The 16637-nt window shown below is 39.1% G+C and overlaps 1 protein-coding gene across 2 annotated transcripts in view; it reads right to left on the reverse strand.

The window, feature by feature from the left end:
- The window catches only part of pot (zona pellucida domain protein papillote), an 86503-nt gene that overhangs the window by 18450 nt on the left and 51416 nt on the right, over positions 1–16637 (reverse strand). For both annotated transcript variants that reach the window (XM_088271716.1, XM_088271717.1), the window contains exons 5-9: positions 15548–15685; positions 7255–7394; positions 3399–3613; positions 861–1073; positions 245–395 (exon numbers count right to left, since the gene is read on the reverse strand). In XM_088271716.1, coding sequence (XP_088127842.1) covers positions 245–395; positions 861–1073; positions 3399–3613; positions 7255–7394; positions 15548–15685 — 857 coding nt within the window. The remainder of the gene's footprint in view (positions 1–244; positions 396–860; positions 1074–3398; positions 3614–7254; positions 7395–15547; positions 15686–16637) is intronic.

Consider the following 16637-nt stretch of genomic DNA (forward strand, 5'->3'; position numbering starts at 1 on the left):
CATAAATGTTACCCGGAGAATTTTGCTTTTTTTGTAAAATCGACTTGCATGGATCTGGCGGATTTTGAAAGTAGGCGACACATACAGACAATTTTTGTTTTTAATCTTGATCTTGTTTTTAAGAGTGATAAGCCTCCTGCGATGTTGATTCCCGGCTGTCAATCTGTCTCTTTGGTGGTCTGCCCGGGAGTCGTCCACCTTAGGGTTGGCAAACAGACACTGCAGATAAGAAATGCCTTCTCACCTGACACTGGTGGAGTCGCTCATCCTGTCGGGCGGGGGAGGCGGCGCCTTGCGCACTCGCACCTGCACGTCGAAGGCCGGAGGTGGGGGCTGGCGTGCTGGCATGGCCATCGCGGCGTTGGACATGTGCACCTCGTGAGAGTCTCCATACCCTGGAAAATGATACGACAAAACCATAATTAGTACTTCTTCTTCTTTCTGTGCCACTTCTAACGAAGGTTGGCGATCATCATGGCTATCAGTTTTGATGCTGCAGCTCGGAACAGAGATTTGGTGCTTCTGGCAAACCATTGTCGTAGGTTTTTCAGCCATGATGTCCTTCGGCGTCCTTGAGTTCTTCGCCCCTCAATCTTTCCTTGTATGATTAGGTGGAGAAGAGGATATTTTTCATTTCTCATCAACCTCTCCTAACTGGTATATATAATAACGGGAGATGTCACGCTTTGTCTCCTCGCTGCTCTGGGGGTTCTTCGGCTGGAATTTTATTCAAATTGCTTAAAAGGACTGCAGCATCAAAAGTGAAGATAGCCATGATGATCGCCGATCTTCGTTACAAGTGGCACAGAAAGAAGAAGAAGGAGACCTCGATTGAGTGAGGCAGGTAGAGAGGTAGGTACCTTCACTGTGCGCGCTGTCGCTGACCTCCCGCAGGGCAGAGGGCAGGGAGCGCGTGTCCGCGTCGATCTCCACCTCGGAGTGGGACTCGCTGGGGTAGTCGGAGGGGATGGTGTCGGAGCTCGGCGGCGGACCCTCAGAGCCTGAGGAGCTGGCGTGCTGCAGCGGCGCGTGCGCGCGCGGGATCTTCACGCCCTCAAACACCGACAGGTTCCCTGGACAAAGTAAATTACATCAAAATGTGATGGCATAGTTGGGTAGACGAAAGGTAACTGCACAAGGAAATTTCGATTTGCAAAACGCTCTTTATTTTACATTTTTAATTCATTTCATTTCATCCGATGGTACAAAGGGCACTGCATCGTATAAACGCAGTGTTATCTTGATCCTTAACACTTGAAGGAAAGGTGATCAGCCCTCCGCTTCAGGTACCAGTCCAGGGTAATATTTAATAAATATTAAAAGTTTTTTTTTGTATTACCTAAAGTCCAAGTGACTCTGAAATCAAGCTACGGCTTATGCAACACCGCTTATCATGACCCTTTTTAAGTTTAAGGTTTCAACTTTTAAAGTTTCATAGCCTATACCAACTCGTGAGTGGATTTACTCTTAATGTTTAAAGTTACTATAATTTCATGTAATTCATGAGTGAAAATTCTAAGCAAAGACACTAGATGAGATTCAGAGTGAAAAATCACTTATATTTATTTGACCCCCCCCTGGGAATCGCACCCGGGACCTTTAGTATGGTAGCGAAATGTGTTGACCATTACACCACCGAGGCAGACAAATATATACGAGGTACTGAATAAATAATTTAATAAATAAAAAAATGGTTTTTTCAATAAGATATTTTCTATTTTTAATTAGTGTTTTACTTAGTAAATACCACTATTTCTTAAAATCTACCGTGACACGTGTTTCGATGCATTCCGCATAATTTTCAAACACCAAATGATGCGGAATGCATCGAAACACGTGACACAGTACATTTTAAGAAATAGTGGTATTTACTAAGTAAAACATTAATTAAAAATGGATAGATTTTACCACATATGCCGAATCAATTTTTTTCTTTATTTGAAATTCTTTTGCATTAATAATAATAATAATAAAACCCTTATCCGCACCCCAATGGTGCATAGGGCACTGCGTCATATAAACGCAGTGTTATCTTGATCGTTTACACATGAAGGAAAGGTGATCAGCCCTCCGCTTCAAGTACCAGTCCAGGGTAATATTGAATAAATATTACAGTGAAAAAATCACTCATATTTATTCTTACCCCCCCTGGGAATCGAACCCGGGTCCTCCAAAACGGTAACCAAGCGTGCTGACCATTACACTACTCTTTTGCATTACATAATATAACTTCAAATACAAAAAAATATTAATATAATATAAAAATGAATACAAAAAAAGATCCCACAAAGGCATGGCCTGTGTGTGGGTATACAATATAATTTAGTCGTAGCAAAGGGTATATAGGCTTTATAAGTAGAACTAGAATAAAAGTGTTGATATAAAATACAAATTAATGAAGATATTTTCTTTTGTGTTTCCTTTTGACTGGTGTTCGCATTCATTTCAATACCACCAATTCCTCAGTGTTCGGCCGTGGTGAAAGCTTTCATGGCTTCGGAAGATGGAATTTTCTAAGCCGGCATCAGCGAAATGGTTCGGATTACAGCGCATTGCGTATTAGCGGTTATCGGTGACCGGCGATTTTTATTTTATTTTATTTATTCGGCAATTGTACAACTTACATATAAAAAAATTATAAAATAAACAATAGTTACATTAACAATTATAAACAACATTTTGAGTGTGTCCAAATACTTGTTCACAAAATCTGGATTATCTCCAATTACAGGAGTTATTTTCATATTATTTTTTGACATCTAAAATAATATGAAAATAACTCCTGTAATTGGAGATAATCCAGATTTTGTAAACATGTATTTGGACACACTCAAAATGTTGTAAATAAATTGTCTGGTTAAATTATAAGCTTAAGTAATAAAAATGAAAATGGTATTGTCTGGCGTTTCTCATGTGTGTGATTGAAATCCAGGATTTGGACCTCACATACTAATATAAGAGTTTCTGCTTAATAAAGAGCTTCTTTACATCTCACCAATAGATGTCTCTAGTGAAGTTCTAGTGATTCAAGAACAAGGTTTCTAAATTGGTTCATATATATAGAACTTCCGAGAATTTGAGTAGTGTGGTTGTCAATAATGGGTAGAATTGGTGAATGTTACATTGTGTAAAGTGATCACTTAAACCAGCCTATGACAGTCGTCAGCCCCGTAAATGCCCAGACTTCCATATTCTTCTTCATCTTTGATGAAATGTCAAAAAATAACAATTATAAACATTACATTACATTAACAAAAATAGTTACGTTAAAAAAAAACCAATCAAACAATTCTATATTTATGTTATAAAACTATTAAAAAACATTCAGAGATAAAAAAAAAATGGGTATGGTAGAAAATAATAGATTTAGCAGGAAGGAGAAGGAAAGTCACACTCACCGAGGCTGCTGCCCGACAGCTTGGTGATCTCGCTGCCCTCGCGGGAGTAGGGCAGGCGGTAGTGGGCGGGCAGCGCGCGGCGGCGCAGGCACAGGTAGCTCACGCCGAGCCCCAGCAGCAGCAGCGTCAGGAACATGATGGCGCAGATGATGAGCAGGATCTGGATGCCCTTCAGCGGCGGCTCTATGGGCACGGCCGGCACCGCCTCGTCCAGACTGTCCAGTGAACAACACAATTATATATTTACTGATTACAATTTCATACTAAATGTAGGCACAGGCTTCAGAACTCGGGAAGACTCCGTAGAGAGACGAAAACGCTCCCAGAGTATCTCGAGGCTAAACATGCCTACAAAATAGCTATCGAAAAAGCCAAAACAGAGTCATGGAAAATTTATTGCGCGTCGCAAAACAGAGAAACCGCCTGGTCTGCAATTCACAGAGTGCTGGTCAACCGAAACCGGACCACTCCATTATCGACGCTAAAAGATGGCAGCCAGTACTTAGCTTCGGCTGCGGAAAGTGCTCAGCGACTCTTAGAGATATTTTTTCCGGACGACAACACACAGTCAGAAACACGTGAACAAATCAAAATCAGGCGGTTTGCAGAAGTCATACCTTATACAGAAAACGACCCGTTATTTACGGTGGAGGAGATTGAGGACATATTATTGAACATCAATCCGGAGAAGGCGCCCGGCGAAGATCACTTCACCGCGGACATCTGCCTTCACTTCTTCAACGCAGACAGGTCATTAGTATTAGGTATGTACAACGCATGTCTCAGACTGAACCACTTCCCGATTCCATGGAAAACAGCGAGGATCATAGTCATACCCAAACCAGGTAAGGACGACCTTCAAGATATTAAGTCCTACAGACCGATCGGACTCATTTCGGTGTTTGGAAAAGTACTCGAAAAGATGATGATCAATCGGATTAACTGGCATTTTCATCGTAACGGTAAGTTAAGTCCGAAACAATATGGATTCACACCCCAAAAATCGACAGAGGATGCTCTCAATGCCTCAGTCAAGGTTATCAGGACGGCACTGCAAGACAAGAAAATGATCGTCGCGATTTCGCTTGACATACGGGGAGCTTTCGATAATGCCTGGTGGCCATTTTTAATGTGCCAACTTAGCAGTAAAAAGTGTCCTAGGAACTTGTTCTTGCTGGTGAAAAGTTATCATCAACAGAGGAAAGTCGTGTTGTCACATTTTGATGCAACTCTCGAGAAGGTCACGACCAAAGGATGCGTTCAGGGATCTTCCTGCGGACCGAGCTTCTGGAACTACATCTTGGATGATGTACTCCAGAAAGACTTGGGCCAGGGGGTAGAACTGAGGGCATTCGCGGACGACCTTCTCTTGACGGCTGTGGCCGACAGCACGACGGATCTCGAGATAATGACGGATAACGCCCTGAAAACCATCACTACATGGGGAATTAAGGCCAAACTCCATTTTGCAGAAGATAAAACGAACGCGATGTTTATTACCAGACGAAAGGACCGCCAGCCGGAAATATACATGAACGGAGTCCGGTTGCAATTCGTAGACCATTTCAAGGTTTTGGGCCTCACCATAGACCGCAACCTAAATTGGTCTAAACACGTTGACAACGTTTGCAAAAAAGCAGCTGGCATCACGAACAAACTCTTGAGAGCCGCCAAACCGACATGGGGAGCGTCACCGGAAGTTATGCAGCAAATATATATAGGCGCTGTAGAACCTCTGATAACATATGCCTCAAGCGTGTGGGTGGAAGCGGTTCGCAAGAAAGTCATCAGAAAGAAACTGGACTCCATGCAAAGACATATTGCTATCAGGTCATGCAAAGGATACAGGACAATCTCCCTTGTTTCAGCTCAGGTTTTAAGTGGATTTATGCCACTCGATCTGAGGATTAGGGAGCTTGCTGAGGCATACGCAGTCAAGAAAAGCCTTATCTTGCAGGACCTGCCGGAAGACAGATTCTACCAGGGAGTCGGAGACTACTTCTCCCTCCCTCATCCAGCTGAACGACTTTCCATAGATCACGGCTACGATGACCAGACTCTACCTGGGACATTGCAGGAAGAGTTGAGGATCTTCACCGATGGTAGTCTCTTGAACGGCAAAGTAGGTGCAGCTTTTGTACCCTTCGATGGCGTGAGAGAGCTGCCTTCGAGGAAGTTGAAACTCGACGACTTCTGTTCTGTGTTCCAGGCGGAACTTTATGCGATCAAAGAAGCCTTGTTTTATGTTTTGAAAAAACCCCCAAACAGATGGAAGCAGATAACGATCCTGACAGACTGTAAATCTGGCGTCCACGCAATAGCGGACCGAAATTCGATCAACCCTATTGTCATGGACATCAGAACAGATATTCAAAAGTTAAGATGCAGACACCAGAATGTGTATATCGGCTGGATAAGGGGTCACTGCGGTATCCTAGGGAACGAAAAGGCGGATGAAAAGGCCCGGGAGGCAACACTCAAGAAGACTGCCCCTGACTATGCCAACTTCCCGCTAAGTTTTGCCAAAAGGAAAATTAGAAGCAGGACCCTCCAACTCTGGAACGATCGTTATTTGAACGAAACCACCGGAAAGGTAACCAAAATGTTCTTACCAACCATTTTCCATGCCTTTGATTTCAGGAGACTGCAGAAACCTGGCTTTGAGCTCACTCAAATCCTTACGGGTCACGGTGGGTTCATGAGCTACCTACATCGTTTCAAGATCTCCGAGATCGACAGCTGTACGTGTGATGATGAGACACCTCAAGATGTCCCTCACCTGTTGATGCTTTGCCCCCTTTTCAGCTTTCAAAGACAACAGCTGGAGGCGCGTTGCAGGAGCCTGGGTGAGGATCTATCCAACATCGAATCCGTGATAGTTCATAAGGAATTGTCACGAGAGGTAGTATCATACATGATAAAAATAGTGAAGGACATTGGTAACATAAACCAAAGTAGGACACAAAATGCCGAACCCTCTTCTAGTGGAACGGAAGGTCTGCTGATGACAGTCAACAGTCCGCCTTCTCCTGAGGAGTTTTACGTGGTTTCCTCCCAGCAATGAGCAAATGCAGAGAAGTTCCTATTTGACCCACACTAGATGATCCCTCCCGTTCCCAACACAGATTCAAATAAAAACATATTTAATTAGCTAGAAGAAACAAAAATCCACTAAATGATCTATAAACCTTGTACATAATAAGCAAGGTAAATAATAAATGCAATTCCCATCTAAAAAAAAAAAAAAAAAAAATTACAATTTCATAACATTGAAAATATACAAAACACGTGTTCGACCAATAGCCACTTATGGGATTGAGGAAAGAAAAGATACTTCCAGAACAAAATCTCGACTCCAAACCTCCGAGATGAAGACTCTCCGACCCATAACCGGAAACACATTGCGAGACCGAATAAGAAGTACCGACATCCGGAGCATGTGTAAGATGGAGGATATCGTGAGGTGGGGACGACAACGAAGGCGATACTGGAAGGAACATATAAACAGAACGTCAGAAGACAGACTTCCACGTATCGCCCTCCAAGGCAACCCTGAAGGACGCAGACCCCCAGGCAGACCTCCGAAAAGATGGAAAGACAGCTGAGAGTCAACATCCCAAGAGCGACATGCGGAGGCACAAACAGATCCCTAGGATCTACAAAAAGAAGAAGAAGAAGATAACTTCTTCTCCGTCTTATTCCTCATTGCTGAGGGTTGTGACCTTTGTGGAAGCAATAATTCATAACATACTAAGGACGGGAAGGGTATTTTTACCTTTTGCGCCGGCTGATTTCGAAATAAAAAAAGACTAACTTCTACTGGCTGTCTGCAGTTACAATGAATATGTTTCCTTACATGGGAGCGGGCAAGGCGGCAGGCAGGGGGGTCACCGGTGGCGGGTATCGGCATACTATGGTGATTACCTCGTCTCCGTCCATCTCCAGCCCGGGGTGGAACCTCACCACGATGTTGTTGGTGAACACCCTCAAAGGTTCCTGGAATAATCAAACTGTTAAACACCCTTTGCAACATTTTGAGTGTGTTCAAATACTTGTTCATACTACTACTACTACCATCACGCCGTTTCTCCGCAGGGGTAGGCAGAGAGGATGGAACGCCACACTTTTCTGTCCTGACATACACTCTTCGCCTCCTTCACATCCATACTTCTAGTCATACATGCCCTCCGATTACGCAGACTTTTGACACAGCCAGATTTTAGGTTCTGATTGATCTGATTGTGCCAAGTCTTTTTCGGTCGTCCTCGTTCTGTTTTCCATCTCACATTCGCCACATATATTTTCTTAGTCATTCTCTCGTTATCCATTTTCTCCACATGTCCATACCACCGTAAAGAACTCTTCCTAATCTTTTCAATTATTCCTTGTTCAGCCTTACATTCCTTTCTTATATCTTCGTTTTTAATTCTGTCATACAATGATTTTCCACACATTCATCTGAGGGAGCGCATTTCAACAGCGTAGTCATCTGCTTTCATCCTTTCTTTGCCAGTTCCATGTTTCGCTTCCATACATTAGTGTCGGTACCAGCACCCCGTTGTGAACCGCTAGCTTGGCTTCCATGGACATATTTTTATTAAATAATTTACTTGTTCATAAATCTGGATTATCTCCAATTAGGAGTTATTTTTCATATTAATATGAAAAATAACTTCTATAAATGGAGATAATCCAGATTTGTGAACAAGTAGTTGGACACATTAAAATGTTGTAAATAAATTAATTGGTCAAATTATAAGCTAAATGAATAAAAATGAAAATTATGTTTTCCGGCGTTTTTCACGTATGTAATTATAATCCAGGATTCGGACCTCACATACTAATATAAGAGTTACTGCTCAATAAAAAGCTTCTTTTCATCTCACCAATAAATGTTTCTAGTGAAATTCTAGTTATTCTAGAACAATGTTTCGAAATTGGATCATATTTATTTATATATAGAAGTTCCAAGAATAAGTGTGGTTGTCAATAATGGGTAGAATTGGTGAATGTTACACGTGTGTAAAGTGATCACTTAAACCAGCCTATGATGCATGGTCAGCATGCTCGGTTGCCATGCTGGAGGCCCCGGGTTCGATTCCCTGGGGGGTTCAAATAAATATAAGTGATTTTTCACTCTAATATTTATTTAATATTACCCTGGACTGGTGCCTGAATCGGAGGGCTGATCAACCTTTCCTTCATGTGTTAACAATCAAGATAACACTGTGTTTATATGATGGAGTGCCCTATTACCATCGGGTGCGGATAAGGGGTTTAATAAATAATAATTATTAAAATCATTGAGTAACATAGAACGGGGCTACTTGAACTTTGATGTGTTACTTGAGCCCAGTACAAAAAAAAATATTTAGATCTGTATTTGGTCTACAATAATGAACGTATCGACATGATTCATTGTTTCCCTGACAGGTGACACTTATTGTCACAATACGTTCATTATTGTAGACCAAATACAGATTTAAATCTCTTTTTTGTACTGGGCTCAAGTAACACATCAAAGTTCAAGTAGCCCCGTTCTATGGTAGATTTTTGTTTCTTCTAGCTAAATTTTTTTAAAATTTTAATCAGTGTTGGGAACAGGAGGGATAATCTAGTGTGGGCCAATCAGGAACTTGTCAGCATTTGCTCATTGCTGGGAGGAAACCACGTTGCACTCCTCAGGAGAAGCTGGACTGCTGACTGTCGTCAACAGTCCTTCCGCTCCACTAGAAGAGGGTTCCGCATTTTGTGTCCTAGCTTGGTTGATGATAGCGACGTCCTTCACTATTTTTATCATATATGATACCACCTCTCGTGAGAGTGAATTATGAACTATCACGGATCCGATGTCGGATAGTTCCTCACCCAGGCTCCTGCAATGTGCCTCCAATGTGTCTTTGAAATAATCACGGGGTGGATCTTTTTTTGTATTCATTTTTATATTATACATTTTATTAATATTTTTTGTATTTGAATTTATGCTATGTAATGCAAAAAATGTCCGCCTCCGTAGTGTAATGGTCAACACGCTCGGCTACCGTTCTGGAGGTCCCGGGTTCAATTCCCAGGAGGGTCAATTGAATATAAGTGATTTTTTCACTCTAATATTTATTTCATATTACCCTGGACTGGTACCTGAAGCGGAGGGCTGATCACCTTTCCTTCATGTGTAAACGATCAAGATAACACCGTGTTTGTATGATGCAGTGCCCTATGCACCATTGGGGTGTGATAAGGGTTTCATAAATGCAAAAGAATTTAAAATAAAGAAAAGAAAAGAAAAGAACACCTTTCTTTTGTGTATCTAACGATCAATATTACACTGCTTCTATACGATGCAGTACCCTATGCACTATCAGGTGTGATAAAAGGTTAGAAGAAGAAGAACAAAGAAAAGGGTTTAATAAATAATTAAAAAAAGCACAATGATTAAATCATTTAATAAAAATTCGTACATATGGCGAATATTTGCGTAATTCTTGGAGAAATACTATTACATACCGTGGGTGTACTAGCAAAAAACGTTAACTCGAAAAAAAGCAATTTTGACTTGATGATGCAGTATTATAAAGTTTTCAACATTCTCATCATCATCTTCTAAAGGCAGCGCCTTGTTGTGTCAGCCACTTGTCTCTGTCAGTCGCCATCCTCTTGAGCTGCGAATAGGAGGAGACGTCCATGAGCCGCTTCAAATCCTGGAAGTATGAAGTTCTTGGGCGGCCTCTTGTTCGTTTTCCCAAGATTCTTCCTTCGAAGATGTTGCTAAGAAAGGTGCTATGTCTAATTGAGTGCCCTATTAGCTTGGCCTTCCTCTTCAAAATATGATTTATAAGCTCTCTTCTTTCTTTTACGTCCTGCAACACCTTTTCGTTGGACTTCCTTACGACCCATGATGTTTTGGTCATCTTCCTCCAAACCCACATCTCAAATGCTTCGAGCCGGTTTTATTCTATAAACTGGCAAAATACACTGAGTAGTTAAAAATGTCATACTTATGTGGTTTTAAAAGTAAATTGAACTTTAAATTTAATAGCGGGTATTTTATTCAGGCTAAATGAAAATGTAAATAACAGGGATTATTCAAACAGGGATTTTAGAGTTGACGTTTTTTGCCAGTATACCCAGGACATATTATATTTCACAATTATTATTCTAGTAAAGACATCATGTCCGCCTCCAGGACATTTGTCCGCCTCCGTAGTGTAATGGTCAGCACGCTCGGCTACCATTCTGGAGGTCCCGGGTTCGATTCCCAGGGGGGGTCAAATAAATATAAGTGTTTTTTCACTATAATATTTATTCAATATTACCCTGGACTGGTACCTGAAGCGGAGGGCTGATCACCTTTCCTTCATGTGTAAACGATCAAGATAACACTGCGTTTATATGAAGCAGTGCCCTATGCACCATTGGGGTGCGGATAAGGGTTTTTATATATATATTATATAAAGACATCAAATGATTACAAGGTTATTTTTATTGATTTGAATAATTATATAACTTGTGTACAATAATTTTTACATAAAGATAAAAATCATTAAAACTATTTTGTTTGCAAAATAAGTGAGTATTATTATAAACAAAGAGGAGTGGAAACTACTGTATAGATAAGACCCTTAGATTTAATATATACAAATACATAAATATATTTAATTTTTATTTGCTTATTCTCATCATACACACATTTACTAGCTATTAATCTGTTAACTGTGCTGGACTGGGACATATGAATATGTCAAACGTAAACAATATTAGCAATGCTTAGGACATATCGCTCACTCCTTTCAAGAACGTCATTAATCAAAAATCGACAATTTTGAGTTGTGCATGTTTTCGTAATGCCCAGAAAATGTACTATATCCTAGCAAAAGAGGCATATTTTTAACTTAATATTTACCCGCTACAGGGCAGAAAGTGTTATTTTTGCATTTTGAAGAAAAGGTATTGTTTCATTATTTTTTTAAATATACTAAATATTTTTCAAATGGAGAAAAAATATTCAGGTTTTACCTAAAAAGATCTGTTGCACAGTAAAAAGTTAAATAAGTGGCTTGATATTTATTTTTAATACATTGTATTTTATGTTTGAACTTTAAAAACGTTCTCCTGAAAAATCAAGTTTTTTGATTTATGACGTTCTTGAAAGGAGTGAGCGATATTGCTCACTCCTTTCAACAACGTCATATATAAAAAATCGTCATGTCACTGGGTAGAATGGTGAATGGTGGTAAAAAATTATCTTGATATAAATAATAATAAAGTATCTTCATACAAATAACAATAAAAAATATTTTCATGTAAATAACAATAAAAATCTTGATATAAATAACAATAAAAAATCTTTGTATAAATTACAATAAAAAAATCTTAAAAAATAACCATTTAAAACATTGATATAAATAACAATAAAAAATCTTAATATAAATAACAATAAAAAAAACCTTGATTTTTATTGACATTAAAAAAAAATCTTGATATAAAATACGGGGCTAAACCCGAAACTTGTGAATTACTAATTAAAAATTTGGACATACTAAAAACATTGTGAAAAAAAAAAGTATTTCAATAAAAGTAAACTCCACTGATAAGTCACATCAGGTGGCTTGGTGGGTTTCTGCAAAACAAAAGATTCCTTGAAACTGAGATTCCTTGACGACCAAACATAACTTAAAAAACGAATCAAACGCAATGACGTATGCAAAAAGTACAACGCAAGTCTATTGGATTATGCTTTTTAGGACGCTTATATCGAGCTTTGAAAGCACTGCAATGAGGTCATCGATGGTCGCCTCCAGGGTAGATATCATCTCCACCCGCGTCTGCACCTGACCCGACCAGTAGTCGCGCTGCTTCTGCAAGACCTCGCACCGCTCAAACAGCCTTCGATTTTCCTCCACCAAGATCTGTTCGTTGGGATCTATGACCTTCTTCACACGAGGAGTGTCATTTCTCACATAGTAATTCGGCTCGAAATTCATTCCCGGAACAGGCATGTTCCTCTTTACCTTGGGATCTCCGCTATTTGTGCCGGGATTGGGCTGGATATTCTGAACCGGAATCGGTACAGTCTTATCCAGCATGGGATCTCCGTTATTTGTGCTAGGATTTGATTGAATATCTAATCCGAGAGTCGGTGGAGTGTTATTCATTCCTGGTTTTCCATTATTCATACTAAGATTCAATTGAATATCTAATCCGAGAGCCAGTAGAGTGTTATTCATCCCAGGATTTCCATTATTTATACCAGGATTCGACTGAATATCTAGTCCGAGAGCCAGTAGAGTGTTATTCATCCCAGGATTTTCATTATTCATACTAGGATTCGACCGAATATCTAATCCGAGAGTCGGTAGAGTGTTATTCATCTCGGAATTTCCATTTTTCATACTAGGATCTGACTGCAAATTTAATTGCAGAACTGGTATAGTCTTCATTGGACCGGAATCTCCGTTATTTATACCAGGATTTGTCTGATTTTTTAATCCCGGAATTGGTATACTATTCTTAGGTCTGGAAGACCCGTCACAATCTTCCATTGTAAAATCATTATCGATCTCAGGACGACCATAACTCGTTCCAGGCGCAGGATTCAACTCCATATTGTTAGTAGACCCCAGCGTTGGTTCAATTTTGATAAGGGTGAGAGACTGTTCTTTGGTTGGAATAGAAGACCCCATATTAATAATATCAATATATGTTGACTATAAAATTTCCACAGTTGAAAAATTAATTAAGGAGTGTTTTCGTCTATTTTTTTTACTTGCGCGATTTAGTCACTTGAAGTACAATTCAACAACACATTAGAGTGAAAATTCCCGCCATTTTCGTAGAATGTTCCAGTGGGTAGTCACTCTCTCAACAAACAGGTGTTTTTAGCACCTTTATGCTTTTTCCAAAGTACATATGCGAGGTAACCTCAAAAAATTACACTTTTGTGTAAGAATAGGATGTGAAACAAGGGTGCCGTAACATTTAATTACGTTCACAAAAAACAGGGTTACATGAGTAGTAGTTAAATTATGCCAACCCGAACTTTTGGGATACAAAAATCACTTTGAATCCTCTAGGTGACAGAACAGAAGTGTCGATTTCCGCCATATTGAAATTCAATTGACAATATACCACCTTGCGCAGCACTGACAGCTACAAAAGCTTATTCGCCATTCGGACAATCAATCGAATACAATATATTATTTCTCTTAAATCGAATAATAATAAATAAAAGAAAACATTCAGTTATATTTAGAAAACAGGGCTTGTAATTTGCGTCATAAAATACTACATTTTCGTCAAATCTGATTAATTTTTAACCGAAAATGGGAGTCTAAATGGATTCCTTTAAAATGCTTTTTGAGTCGCATAAGCCAATCTAGTTCTGAGCTTATATATATCGATTATTCATTCGAAATGTACATTTCTAGCGAATTGCTCGGATCAGCGATTACACTTCGTGAAAGTGTCAATATTCAATACGCTTATGTAAAAGTTCACCTTGTGAATAAATCGACCTTTTTGTAAAAATTGTCCTCTTCTCCCGACTTATTACTTCGACGGAAATATCCGAAGTTTTACGAACTTTAAAAAAATAAAAACAACCTTTGACGCGGGTTTTTGTAGTTTGACAGATCATTATTACGATCTTGTTTTTATTATTTATTGCTGAAAACCTTTCCAGACATGGTATTTTCCAAAGTTTTTTTCAAGTTTCATCGTTACCGACATTACCAACTTAGTTCGAATACTTTAAATATAATTTTATGGCAAATTATTAAGTTTTTTCGTACATGGGAAAACAACAAGACGTAGGCAGAAAAGCATTGCCTATCCAACTTACCCGCGTGACACAAAAACGCAAACAGTACCTACCCTACCTTACTAAGTAGAACCTAGCTTACATTACTGCCTACCTCTACATTCATTCATTCAAACCCTTATCCGCATCCCGGTGCATAGGGCACTGCATAATATAAACGCAGTGTTTTATTGATCGTTAACACATGAAGCAAAGGTGATCAGCCCTCCGCTTCGGGTACCAGTCCAGGGTAATATTGAATAAATATTAGAGAGAAAAAAAAACTTATATATATATTTTACCCCCCTGGGAATCGAACCCGGGACCTCCAGCACATTAGCTAAATATACTAACCATCACACCACGGAGGTGGATAATATTACTAATATTTTTATAAAAAAAAATAATACACTGATGTCTCCATTTACACGTTAGATACGTACAACGTGATACAGTGTAAAAAGGTATATTAAAATAATAATAAAAAATATGGTAGATATGTTTCAACAACATATATTTATTTGACCGCCCCCCCCCCCCCCTTGAGAATCGAACCCGGGACCTTCAGAACGGTGGCCGAGCGTGCTGACCATTCCTTCCTGTTCCCAACACTGATTAAAATAAAAACATTTTTTTAGCTAGAAGAAACAAAAATCTACCATAGAGCGGGGCTACTTGAACTTTGATGTGTTACTTGAGCCCAGTACAAAAAAAAAAATCTGTATTTGGTCTACAATAATGAACGTATTGACATGATTCATTGTTTCCCTGACAGGTGACTCTTATTGTGACGATACGTTCATTATTGTATGGTATATTTGGTAAATACAGATTTTTTTGTACTGGGCTCAAGTAACACATCAAATATTCTCAATATTATTAATATTAAAAGCATTTACTTTGTGGTTAGTAATTTTTTTTTTTACAAAAATGTTAATAATATTGGTATATAACCACTCACCGAGATTTTTATGTTTACCGGTTTTGAGACGTACCCGTCTCTTCGTCAGGACAATCACTTCCACAGAATGCAAACAATACCACCCTTCACCACCATAGCACCATTTACACACTTAAAACTACATAAAATGTTTAACACGCGCGATTTTGTGTAGTTAAGTGTGTAAATGGTAAAAAGTGGTATTGTTTGCATGCTGTAATAGTCATTGTCCTGACGAAGAGACGGGTACGTCTCGAAACCGGTAGACATAAAAATCTCGGTGAGTGGTTATATAATAATATTATTAACATTTTTGTAAAAAAAATAATAAGTAACACATCAAAGTTCAAGTAGCCCCGTTCTACAATACAAAAATAAATTGAAGAAAAAAAATATATGATAGTGTGTATTCACCTGTCTGGTGCCACATCCCTTCAGCGGGAGCTCCAGCCGGTAGCTCAGGGCTCCCTTGCCGGCAACCTGGCAAGCCGAGTTCCTGTCGAAGTCGGCATACGCTATGCCGAAAAATTTGTCGTTGAACTTCAACTCAACCTGTGGACACGGAAAAGCTTCGATGTAGAAACAATCATTAAAAAAACATATTACATATTTATATTTATAGCATTTACTTTGCGGTCAGTTATTTTCATAAAATTTATTTATTTATTTATTTTTCAAAACATTTTGCATACATACTTATAACCCTTATCAGCACCCAATGGTGCATAGGGCACTGCATCTAATTGACGCAGTGTTATCTTGATCATTACTTACACGAAGGCAAGGTGATCACTCTTGCGCTTCAGGAACCAATCCAGGGTAATATTTAATAAATATTACAGTGTAAAATCACTAATATTTATTTTTACCCCCCCTGGGAATCGAACCCGGGACTTCCAGCACGGTAGCTAAACACGCTGACCATTACACCAAGGAGGCGGATAAGTCATATATATAATATTCCCGATGAGCAATTTCCATTTCTCATTTTGGGACATGGGATTAAGGTTAACAAGACTGGAACACAAATAACAAAGTTACAAAAAATATTTTTTTTAAATAACCAAAACTAATACATGACAAAGTATAAAAAAAACAATGAACAGGTATAGTAAATAGGCAAAAGAAGCATATTTAAAAGAAATAAATGAGAAAAACATAAAGTAAGAAAAGCAGAAAGTCCGCCTCCGTAGTGTAATGGTCAGCACGCTCGGCTACCGTTCTGGAGGTCCCGGGTTCGATTCCCAGGGAGGGATTAAATAAATAAAAGTGTTTTTTTCACTATAATATTTATTCAATATTTCCCTGGACTGGTACCTGAAGCGGAGGGCTGATCACCTTTCCTTCATGTGTTAACGATCAAGATAACATTGCGTTTATGATGCAGTGCCCTATGCACCAGTGGGTGCGGATAAGGGTTAGAAGAAGAAGAAGAAAAGCATATTCAAAATAAAGAAATGAGAAAATATAAAAAAATTGTACTCATATTTTCAAAAAATAATAC

This window comes from Brachycentrus maculatus, unplaced genomic scaffold, assembly GCF_059751285.1.
Source record: "Brachycentrus maculatus isolate JH-2025_06_01 unplaced genomic scaffold, ASM5975128v1 h1tg000459l, whole genome shotgun sequence".
In the NCBI taxonomy this organism is placed as follows: domain Eukaryota; kingdom Metazoa; phylum Arthropoda; class Insecta; order Trichoptera; family Brachycentridae; genus Brachycentrus; species Brachycentrus maculatus.